Raw genomic sequence first — 12,235 nt, forward strand, 5'->3', positions numbered from 1 at the left:
ACTGGTATTGACACGATAGATTTATTAAAGCCAAGACTCAACGTGCATGAATCTCACTATAGAAGGACTTCCGAGATTATTATGCACTAACCATCGAAAGACTAGCCCTTATTGTCTTCCATAGTTTGAGCAATTTTAACTTGCACATCCTTTCCATCATGGTCCAACAATGTACCTATCAAAATAGGTTACATCATGATGGATATGGTCAAGTCAAGGACTACAATAAATGCATTCATAATCTTAGTCTACTAGATCAAGTAGACCAATTTCAATTTATCAATATCTTACATCATAAAAATATTGCATAATTTCACAAGAGACTGAATATTTATTTGTTAATAATAGAGACATCATATATATTATGTTGGGCTTTGTTATTCTGACAATAGAGTCAAGAGCTAATGTGTGTAGGTGTCTAGAAGTGAGGTGTGTGCAAGTGTATTTGGTGAGTAAGCAGGGGCGGAACTACCCTTGGACTAGGGGGGGCAATGCCCCCCCCCCCCCCCCCCCCACCCCAAAATTGTTTTAAAAAAAATATTATTATTATTATTATTATTATATTTGTATTAATTTTAGCAATTTTGTTCTATAAAATTACATTTTATTTCCCTTTAACAATATCATTACTTTTTTTAAGAGTTATGCTATACTCTCAAAAATTTTTATAACATTTTTACAAACCGTTTTGGTAGTAAATTCTTATTGGTTCACATATGGGCACACCACTCATATCATTTTTTTACTTACCACTTATTACATAAGCAATTTAAAAAAAAAAAACTTGCAGCTCTAGCATTTTCCTCATTTTAGTGACCATAAAAAAAAAATTATAGATTTAAAATCTAAAACAAAATATACAAGCAAAAAAAAAAAAAAAAAAAATCTCAACAAAAAATTACCAATAAAACTAAAAATAAAATTAAGCTCAATTAATTAATTTCATCCAAAATAAATAACCTTGCCCTTTAAAAAATTCTAAACAAAAAATAATTTTGTTCTTACTACAAAAAAAAAAAAAAAAAAACTCAATAGCTAAGAAGCAAAATCAGAGGTTGAAATCATTGCACATAACTAATAGTAAAACCGCCTCCCCTAACTCAAAGTTCTGGTTCCGTCCCTGTGAGTAAGTGCCTTGTTTGCAATTCACTAGTGTCAGTGTATGAGAATCAAGCATTAGTGCTTGTAAAGTGTTGTAATTCAAAATGTCAAGTTTTTAAATAAAAGTTCTCTTGTTCAGTCTTTTGTTCAATAATCTAATGTCAGAATTTTCACTAACTCAATAGGTCCAGCATGATCTGTTAAAAAATTATAAGTTTATATTGGAGGATATGTTAAAAAAATTTGACATCCAACAAGTTATGTTAAAAAATTATAAGTTTATATGTCGTAGAATATGTTAAAAAACTTGTGTATAACGTCTGTATTGCAAATGTGTACAATTGTTTAGTCATTGGATCTCGGTCCGCATATTGAAATGCATGCTTCAGCAGGCATTATCTTTTCATTTTTAAGGGTGTCCAACGCAAGCAAAATTACCCCTAGTAGGCCTTGGAGGCTTGGACACATCCAGAAGGCTTTTGGCGTCTGTCAGTCCCCCCATATATACAGTTACTAATGCTACCCAATTCAGGAGAAGACAATGATAGATGTACAATTATTTAGTCATTGGATCTCAGTCCGCATATTGAATGCATGCTTCAGCAGGCATTATCTTTTCATTTTTAAGGGTGTCCAACGCAAGCAAGATTACCCCTAGTAGGCCTTGGAGGCTTGGACACATCCAGAAGGCTTTTGGCGTCTGTCAGTCCCCCCATATATACAGTTACTAATGCTACCCAATTCAGCAGAAGACAATGATAGATGTGCCATTTTTCAACTCGTTTGATTTCATATTTAATGAGCTATGGCTGATTACTTGACGCGGTGGCTAGCTAACTCTGATATTAAATAATACAAACTCAAAAATAGAACTTATTTTTGCAAATTAGCTTACAAGAAATTAAAGAGAGCCTAATAACTTATATACATATAGTTAAACTGGTATTTAAATCATATGAGACACTTAAATCATAACAAGAATGCTGATTTTTAAAAATTAAAACTTAATGGATAAATAGCATTCATTTGAAATTTCACGGACAAAAAAATAAAAGCTACCATGTATGTCGGCCGTAAAAATTTAAGACTCAATATTAATGTATATTGGCCAAAAAAAAAAGCTACTATGTAAGATGTCTTCAAACTTTTTTCTAAGCACATGCCTCACACGCTATTGTCAGAGTGATGCTACCTTCATCTAGACTTCTAGTGCCAGTTGCTTGAAATTGTCTGTCATGATTACAGTCAACCATGTGAAAATATTCTAATTGTTTTATGGACAAAAAAATAAAAGCTACCATGTATATCGGCCATAAAAATTTAAGACTCGATAATGACATAATGTAAATGGCCAAAACAAAAATAAAAGCTACTATGTAAGATGTCTTCAAACTCGACGTGGGACTAATGTTTTTTTGATTACCAAAAATAAAAGATGTCTTCAAACTTTTTTCTAAGCACATGCATCACGGAGTATCAAAAAAACATTAGTCCCACGTCGATTGATTGTGGTGACTTGTGTTTGTGGGCTCATATATTACTCAGCAGTACAAACTACCGCATGTGTGGTGTTGAGTTCCATTTCCCGTCCCCTATGAGTTAAAAAAAAAAAAAAAAAAAAAAAAAAAGGCAAATGCCTCCATTTCATCTAGGGCCAGTTGCTTGAAATTGTCTGTCATGATTAAAGTCAACCATGTGAAAATATTCTAATTTTTTTATTAGTAAAAAATATTATATTTGAAGAAATAATGCTATAGTATTCTAGTTAGTAATGTATACGTATTGTACTCATACTTACGTAATTTACAAATAAAACTGTACAAAAGTAAACGCATAATTTTGGAACTAAAAATTAATTTACGTTTCATTACTGCCATCTTTATATTCAGCAAATATAGTATGCATTTGAAGGATAAAACAATTGTTGCAGTCAATCATGTTAACTCACTTTACAATGTTCTATTGTGAAACATTCAAGAAGTTGACTTACTAGTTCTTAATACATCATGATATTAATGAGATTTTGGGAGTACTCAAAACAAGCTGTTAAAAAAAAAAAAAGTCCAACCAGTGTGACCATCTTCAATTCCTCACTAGTCTTCTTTAACTATTAATCCACTTAATTAGTAAATGTAAATTGTCCTAATAATCCACTTAATTACGCCCTCCATTTCCAGCCACAAGATTTTCTTACCAAACCTGATTAAATAATAATTCGGTTGTAAATCCATAGCCGAGAACACCAATGTAAATCAGTCCTACTTTGATATGGTAAGCAAAGATTATCACAATCTCGTATTGGTTTGGGGAACTCATGACAAATTACATTTTTATATTGGATGGACATGGCCAATGAGTAATGACAGTCACAGATATTATCGCTATATAAACGTGACGCATTGCGACATTTTAGTCTCATCCAAGCGTCTAACACTCTATTTGATTCTAGTCTTAAAGACCCACATTTGCCTTAACCTTTTCCATGGCAAACAACCATAATACAGTCTTCTCACTTGATAGGAAAGATTTTGTGCTTGTAAAACCAGCGAAACCCACATCTTCATGTGTTCTTTCTCTTTCTGGCATTGACAACAAACCCAACCTTGAACATATTGGTCAAACCGTTTATGTGTACCGATCAAATGTTGAGTCCTCTTATGATAATAATCATGACTTCACATCAAGTGTTAGCAACCAAGCAGATCCAGCTAGGGTGATTAGAGAAGCCCTCTCTAAGGCTTTGGTTTATTACTATCCTCTGGCTGGCAAGCTTAAGAAAAACAGTGATGGAAAACTTCAAATCAATTGCACCGCAGATGGAGTGCCATTCTTAGTGGCGACTTCCAATTGCGACCTCTCTTCTCTTCACTATCTAGATGGGGTTGATGTTGAAGTAACCAGACAGTTTGTCTATGATGTTCCTTCTGAAGGTGACTCAGGTTGCCACCCTCTGGTTCTTCAAGTGACCAAATTTTCTTGTGGGGGTTTCATAATTGGGATGGGCATGTCACACTCCGTATGTGATGGGTTTAGTGCAGGCCAGTTCTTGCAAGCCCTGGCTGAGCTTGCAAGTGGAGAGAACGAGCCCTCGGTGAAACCTGTGTGGGAGAGGGAAAGACTGGTGGTAACACCTACTGAGGAGCCTTTCCAGTCCCCTGTGGATAACACTTCTATAGCAACTTCACCATATTTCCCAACTACAGACTTCTTGCATGAATGCTTTTACGTAGGTGGTGAAAGTATAAAAAGACTCAAAATGAGTTTGATGGAGGAATGTGGGAGTCAAAATTTGAATGAAAGTTTCACCACTGTTGAGGCTCTTGCCTCATATGTTTGGAGGTCAAGGTTTAGAGCTTTAAAATTGAATTCAGATGGCAAAATCCTCTTCTTGTTGACTGTGGGGATAAAGAAGCGATTGAATCCACCTTTGCCAGATGGGTATTATGGAAATGCTTTTACAGAGGAAAATATAGTGTTAACAGGAGGGGAACTTAATGAAGCACCACTCTCTAAGATAGTGAAACTCATAAAAGATACCAAAAAAGTTGCATCCAACAGTGATTATATCATGCACTCACTAGTCGTTTTGGAAAGATTCAGAGAAGTCAATATAAAGTTTAAGGCTGGAGGTGCATTAATGGATTTCACAGATTGGAGGCAACTAGGCTTGTTAGATATAGATTTTGGATGGAAGGTGCCAATTAACATTGTACCCGTACCAATGAACATGATTGGGTATGAGGATTTGTGTATGTTCTCGCCACCAAGCAATGTCTATCCTTCGAAGAAAGATGGCGTTAGGGTATTTATTTCTCTTCCCAGAGCTGCCATGGCCAAGTTCAAAGAAGAGATCGATGCTCTAAAGATTGCAGGTGATGGTGCTTGTGTTTCAGCTTTGTAATTTTGTTTATTTGTTACAAGAGCGGTTACTATTTCACACACCAAATTACAGAAATCCATAAACACAAATCCCACATGGCAAAATATATGGTGAGATATAGACATAAGTGAAATTGGTGGGAAATAAGTGGCACGCCACATCGTGTGTGAGTACTTTGTGTGCACTATCCTTGTTACAATTAGTGAGATGTGATATTTTGTTCTTTTGAACCCAAATTCTTTCTATAGAAAGAATTGAATAATACTAGCGAACTACAAATATTTTGACGCTTAAGCATTGTATTTAGTGAAAAAAATAAAGTATTGTTCCTATAACCAAATGTCATCATGCATTGTTTTTCTACTAATAAATTGAAGAGTGATATTAGGAATAATATTAAGTTTACTATATGGAATTTATAAACAAATATGTCACCAATTGAAAAGAATAAACATTTATTTATTAGATAGTTAAAGTTCACTAATCATATTATTTTCACATTAAGTTTTTTGTAGTAATTTCAACACTTTTCATAAATCTAATTATGGTTGTGCGCATTTAAAATTTAAATTATTGGAAACAAGTCTTAAGTGCGGAGCCAAAAAAGCACAGAAATCATACAAGTTGCAGTTTATCAAAAAATCCTATTTATTTTTTTCCTAATTGTGCCAAATATTAAAAAAGAGAGGGAAAACCGGAAAAGAGAGGGAAATATGCCAACCCTTGCTGTTGCTATTTCATAGGATTATTCTTTCTCATATTTTGTAAGAATATAGATAAAGAGTAATGGCAAAGTCAGGATTTCAACATGGGAAGCAAGATTAAAAAATATATATTAAGAGTAAAAATAAACTTGAAAAACATTACCATTATTAATTAATAAAAATAAAATAAAAAATATATGCTAATGTAATTTTCAAACACAATCTAATACAAAATAAATATAAACTTCAATTTGTTTTTTCATAATCTCAATTAACTACAAAAATATATTTCATATAATCAAAATAAGAAAATAAAAGTAATTAATTCATAGCTAAGGACAATCAAATTAAGAGATTAAGCTAATACATCAAGTTTGAAAATGTAATTTTATTTCTCAAAATACATTAAGAAAATAAATCCATATATATAGAAGTATTAAGAATATAGCAATATATATGTAAAGTTGTATATGTGTCTAATGGCTTAAAATGCTTTTGAAAAAATTATAACAAAAACTCAGAGTTTGAACTGTAAAATAGTTCAAAGATGAAAGAGAAAATGATTAGTGGACACTCTAGGGTTAGTGTTGCATACTTTTAGTGCTATATAAAAATAAAAATAAAAATAGTTTAAAAAAAAAATGATGTGGGACACACTATATCAACCCTTGGATTGTCGTGGTAAGGGTGAAAATCTGTGAAAAGCAAAGAAAATTTAAAATGGAACCACTAATTGCCTTGTATTTAGGAAATGAGAAAAGTAGGATTGTTTTTTTCCCCTTAAAATATAGGAGTTTTTTAACTTGTGTATATATATTAGGGACAAAAAAAAAAACTTTCTAATATAATATAGCATCATGAGGACCTTCAACGAATCAAATATTGAGTTGTGTTTCCAAGATTATTTTCTGGTTGCTCACTGTCATGTTGCACATGTTCAATACCGTGCACAAATGGCAGGTGGCCTCCCTAACTAGTTGGTAGTAGACACATTTTGTACATTTATACAAAGAATTAATAAAATTTTGTTTCTTTGTAATTAAAACATAACATAGTATTGGTGCGATGGTCACTCCACAGGTATAAGTGCTTGTGGGGTGTGGGGGGCAAGGGCCGGGGTTCAAATCTCCAGGAGGGAGTTTCACACACATATACACTTAGATTAGGTTAGAGTAGAATTCTATCTTGTATCAAAAAAAAAAAAAAAAAAAAAAAAACATAACATAGTATTAAATGAATTTCGGCAGAGTTCAGGAACGCCATTGATCTCAATGTTGATGTTACAAGCTTTGACCATATATCTCATTGTCTCAACTAGCATTATATAGGTGAAGAAACAGCTTAAGGGAACTCATGATACTAGCCATCGATCTTTCTTGAAGGACGATCATTCGAACTGGGAGAGTAATTCATCTACCAAACATACTTCAACTAGTAATTAAGGAGACAACTCCTAGATTCTCAAAACATGAAGGCATAGTTAGTTCAAGATCTAATTGCCACCACTTGCAAGTGTTTCAAGTGCCATTGATTAGATTGTTTTAATCGCAAAATTGTCACTCTTCTTGATGAATAGATAATTGTAGAGAATGAAAAATACAATTTAATTTAGAGATATTAATTATAGAAGAAAAGTAAGAGAAAGAAGTCACTAGTGCCAACATTTGGTAGTCCCTATTCGTTTGGCAAAGCTTGAGCTTAGCCAAAGAAGAAGATGATAAATGCCTTCGCAATAATATCTTTTGCATGAAATGCATTTCTCATGGAAAAGTTTGTTACAATTGATGGAAAAAGTTGAAAAAAATTGGTGGCAGCAACTATGGTCGGGATATTGAAAATCAAGATAAAATCAAATTTTCAACCTTACAAGCTTAGTTTATTTGGCAAAAGATCAAGGTAAAAATAAATCTGTTGTCTTGTTCAATTTTTATTGGAATTAATGAATCATAAAGATGAAGAATTATGTAATGTTGTGCTTATGGATACTTGTCATTTACTTCTTGTGATAGAAAAGTTATTCATGATGGGTCCAAATATACTTATACATTTGTCAAAGATATAGTTCAAGATCATCTTGGCTCATTCCAAATTGAAGACTAGTTCTCCCAAACCTATTAATTACAGAGAGGGAGCAATTTAATCGCTTAATCTAATCTAGAAAAGGTGTTGGAATGTGCTACCGAATTAAAAAAAAAAAAAAAAAAAAAAATGAGGACCCTCCAATGATGCGTCCTCTCTTCTTGATAAATGATAAGGGTATTTTTAGACCTACAAAGCTGACGACATGACAAGACTGACGAACACATTTCCGTGGGTAGATGGATCGAAAGGAAGGGAACCTCAGTTAAGTGAACCTTAATATGGATGGACCCAACATAGGGGACGGACCCCAGGCGGACAAACCCAATAGAGGGGGACGCACGGTAATCACGTGGCTCCCACATGGCTGGAAGTGCTTATCAAGAATCTTGATATGTAATAGTCTAGCACCCTACGCCCAACCATAATTGAGGGTCATCTACAAGGAAGACCATCTTGAAAAATCCAAAAATTTGATGGAGAGTTCTCCCCATAAGGAAAGGCCTTCCTCATCAAGAAATTAAGGTCAAATCTACACCACAGAAGGTATTTGGCTCAAAATAACCCTCAAAACCCTCTCTCACAAAGGTACACATAATTTACCCTAACTTTGTCACTCTAGAGTTGTGAAGAGTTTTCTAACTTAACCTTCAGAAAGTATTTGGCTGGTACCACACCGGTACTCTCTGTAAGGTCTTCTTCTTTTTCTATGTTGTGCAGGTCAAGTATCAAGTACGTGAGGACCGTGCGACTAACTGACGATTTTTTGGCATCATCAGTTGGTGCCGTCTATGGGGAAATATGAGTAATCAGTCATTGCTTTATCCTTGAGACAAAAGGTCATACGGTCCAAACTCGATCGGTGGCATAAGTCAACCAAGAAATTGGAAATCCCTCCACTGCTGTAGAATGGCAACTGCAGACACCCTCGGCTGCGATTGAGCGACTTACTCAACAAAATAAAGCCCTTATGATACAAAACCAAGCGTTGGAAGTGCAAATTAAATAGTCGCAAGAACATCAAGTCTTATCTCATGATCAACGTAGAAGTGGTCATAATCACTATCCGTCCCTTCGAAATATTATAGAATGGAAGAGCAAATAGAAGAGAAGTAAAACTGACGACTACAATACTGTAGGACGATGAACGATTGGCCAAAGAGAAGGCAAGAGGCCTAGACACTCTACCAGCCAACCCGTTCATTTCATCCCACTAAACGCTCCCATCGACCATATACTTACACTTATCAAAGATGACCCCATGTTGGAATGGCCAAGGAGGATGAAAGGGGATTCGAGCAAGCGATCAAAGCATAAATATTGACATTTCCACCATCATCATGGACATGACACAAATGAGTGTTATGATCTGAAACAACAAATAGAGATCCTTGTAGGTCACGGGAAGTTGCAACGATTTGTTAGAAATGGACCTGGGATACAACATCTGCAAGAATTGGAGCAACCCTGTAGGGCAGAAGACCAACCCTCCACGCACTAAGAGCTACAACCTCAACATACCACCTCCTAGTTAAGGTCCTTATGGATTACAATATAGGATAAGGCAGAGGAGCTCAAGTTGATACATGAGAGTGCTACGTGGATAAACAGTTGCCCACCATGAACATTGAAGACCAAAGATTGATGGTAGGACCAACTAAGGAACTAGAAGATGACCCTTTGGATGACAACCACCCTACAAGAGACACTTGCGGGTAGAAGCTACCTCACCCTTAGAATGCTGAACGCTTGAAGAAGTACACTTCCTGCAACTATGTTTACTTTTACTCTGCATACATTTCCTTTTCATACATTGTTTATAAGTTTCACGTTTTGACGTAACATATAGTTTAAAGTTATTTGTTTATTTGAGACTTAATTTATTTTTCCTACGAGCTTTACCATTTGAATAGAAGTATTTTCTCTACTTGTGATAATAAAAAAAAAAAAAAAAAAAAAAAAAAAAAAAAAAAAAAGCGAATGACCAATACTGTCTACCTTCTACAATGTCTTTGAGGTGGCGAATGATCAGCTCAAGTACCGATAGTCCAAGTCACCAAGGTGGTGAACAATCTGAGAGATTGTCCATAGATGATCAACTCAAGTAGTGAAGGCAAACATGGAAAGGGGGGGGGGGGGGGCAATAGACGAGGAATATTTGTACAACACATCGGCTCAAAATATCACCTCCCAAAGTGAACCCCACTTCTCAAGGTGACCCTCACTTCTTAAATTGAATATCACCTCTTAAGGTGGATGTATGACCAAAGTTGCCTATGGGTGGATGGTTGCTATACTAAGTTACCTACGGGTAGACACACAACCAAAGTTGTCTACGGGTGGATGGTCGCTATACTAACTCACCTACGGGTAGACACATGGCCAAAGTAGCCTATGGGTGAACGGTCACTATACTAAGTTACCTACGGGTAGTCTTATGGCCAAAGTCACCTACGGGTGGATGGTCATTACACTATGTCACCTACGGGTAGACGCATGACCAAAGTCACTTATGGGTGGACGGTCACTATACTAAGTTACCTACAGGCTACGGGTAGACGCATGGCCAAAGTCGCCTACAGGTGGACGATCACTACACTAAGTCACCTACGAGTAGACACATGACCAAAGTCGTTTACGGGTAGATAGTCACTACACTAAATCACCTATGGGTGGACACATAACCAAAAATCTCTTATGGGTAGACAGTCACTACACTAAGTCACTTACCGGTGGGCGTATGACCATAGATGCCTACGGATGGACAGTCACCATACTAAGTTGCCTACAAATAGACAACCAAAAAGGTGACAAGGCACCAAAACTCACTCACCTCAACAAGTCCACGACCCAAAGTGGACGACCACAAAGATGACGAGGCACCAAAATTTAGTCACCTCAATTAGTTCACGACCCTAAATGGACGACTGACAAAGTGACGAACTACCGACACTTAGTCACCTTAACAAGTCCACAACTCGAAGTGGACGACCAAAAAAAAAAAAAAAATTGACGAGGCAACAAAACTTAGTCACCACATACTCCACAATCCAAAGTAGAAGACCGAAAAGGTGATGAAGTACCAATACTCAGTCACTGCATACTCCACGACTTGAAGGGGAGGACTAAACGGTGACGAGGCATTAACATGTCACCTCAACCTTGGACGAGCAAATAATACTAAACATGTAGAAAAGAGTAATCACTTCAATAATTATCAAAGTCAATCCAGAAGGAGAGGAGACGGATCAAAAGTTCATACATTCAACAAACGGTTATATCATCCAAAAACCAAAGACCCATTGTCCAGGGGCGTGGCCCCCCCAGAATTTTTTGAAACCTCTATAATAGTAGGAAAAAAATGGTCTCACAGTTTTTCATTTAAGAGCTGGCCCCCCTATGAGAAAAACTTGGCCCCTCCTCCAATACGTAGCCATAAAAATGCCCCACTCCAAATTCCTACTTTTTATCTTTTTGACTTTTCCTTTACTTCTCTCAGACATGTCAGCCATATACCACATTTTTTTTCTTGTGTGAGGCCATATCCCATAGCTATTCAAAGACATATGTTGTACTAGTGTAGGAATTATCATTAGAGAGTAGAGAAACTATGAGAGAGTAGAGAGACTATGAGGGTATAGTATTAGACTATTAGTAGGAATGAAATTGATTTTGAATTTAGTTGGGATGAATGAAATTGATTTTGAATTTATTTTTGACCATATAGTCTAATTTGGTTGAATTTAACTGCTATTTATTTTATGGTTGCTTATAGTGACTTTGTTATATTTAATTTTTATAAATATTATTTCTTGTAAATGTAGTCTAATTTTGGTTAGATATAATGTTTTTTTCTAAAACTAACACAGGAAGACATGTATATATGTATATATGTCATACTTTGTATTTTTCTTGAATTGCAAATCAATATGATAATATTACCTCGGCCCCCCCAACCAAAAATTTCTGGCTACGCCCCTGCCATTGTCCTAAACTTAAATAGTGAATAAAAGATACATAAGAAAGAAGAGAACTCAAGTCTTGGAGTCCAACTCTTCATCTTGCTTCTCCATAGCAGCACTATCCACTCCTTGCTCTGCCTTGTCACTGGCCACAGTCGCCATAGAATCCTTCTCAGTAGTAATCTCAAACCTAGAAGAATCAAGATCGGGGAAGTAGCTGAAGCTTAAGTTTTGAAATTTTCAAATCTTGGGACATAATGCATTCCCATCTCTTGAAGATATTCGTTGGAAGACATGTACTCAGCATTCGCATCAGCCGTAGATTGTATCAACTTTACCTTCAATTCTTCCGCCTCCTCAAAAAGTTGCACGTTAGACCCTTCAACTTGAAGAAGGTGGTCAAGTTGATTTGCATTAATGCCTTCCAACTTCTTGACCTTAGCCTCGAGAGCAGCATTTTTCTCTTGAAGAGGAGTAATTGTCTCCTGCAGTTCCTTAGCACGCTTCTT

The 12,235-nt window shown here is 35.7% G+C and overlaps 1 protein-coding gene across 1 annotated transcript; it reads left to right on the top strand.

Moving 5' to 3' along the window:
- Positions 1-3,544: 3,544 nt before the first annotated feature.
- On the top strand, positions 3,545-5,275 carry LOC126713887 (spermidine coumaroyl-CoA acyltransferase-like). The gene is made up of 2 exons (XM_050413830.1): positions 3,545-3,750; positions 3,787-5,275. Exons 1-2 carry the CDS (start codon positions 3,584-3,586, stop codon positions 5,000-5,002), a joined length of 1,383 nt encoding a protein of 460 aa, XP_050269787.1. The 5' UTR covers positions 3,545-3,583; the 3' UTR covers positions 5,003-5,275.
- The last annotated feature ends 6,960 nt before the right edge of the window (positions 5,276-12,235 follow it).

Source organism: Quercus robur, chromosome 1 (assembly GCF_932294415.1).
Source record: "Quercus robur chromosome 1, dhQueRobu3.1, whole genome shotgun sequence".
NCBI lineage: Eukaryota > Viridiplantae > Streptophyta > Magnoliopsida > Fagales > Fagaceae > Quercus > Quercus robur.

Bases quoted from the DNA above. Each gene is read 5' to 3' on its own strand.
- LOC126713887 (XM_050413830.1), top strand. From the start codon at position 3,584: ATGGCAAACAACCATAATACAGTCTTCTCACTTGATAGGAAAGATTTT. The intron at 3,751-3,786 runs GTCCTCTTATGA...CTTCACATCAAG, and splicing joins GTGTACCGATCAAATGTTGA to TGTTAGCAACCAAGCAGATC.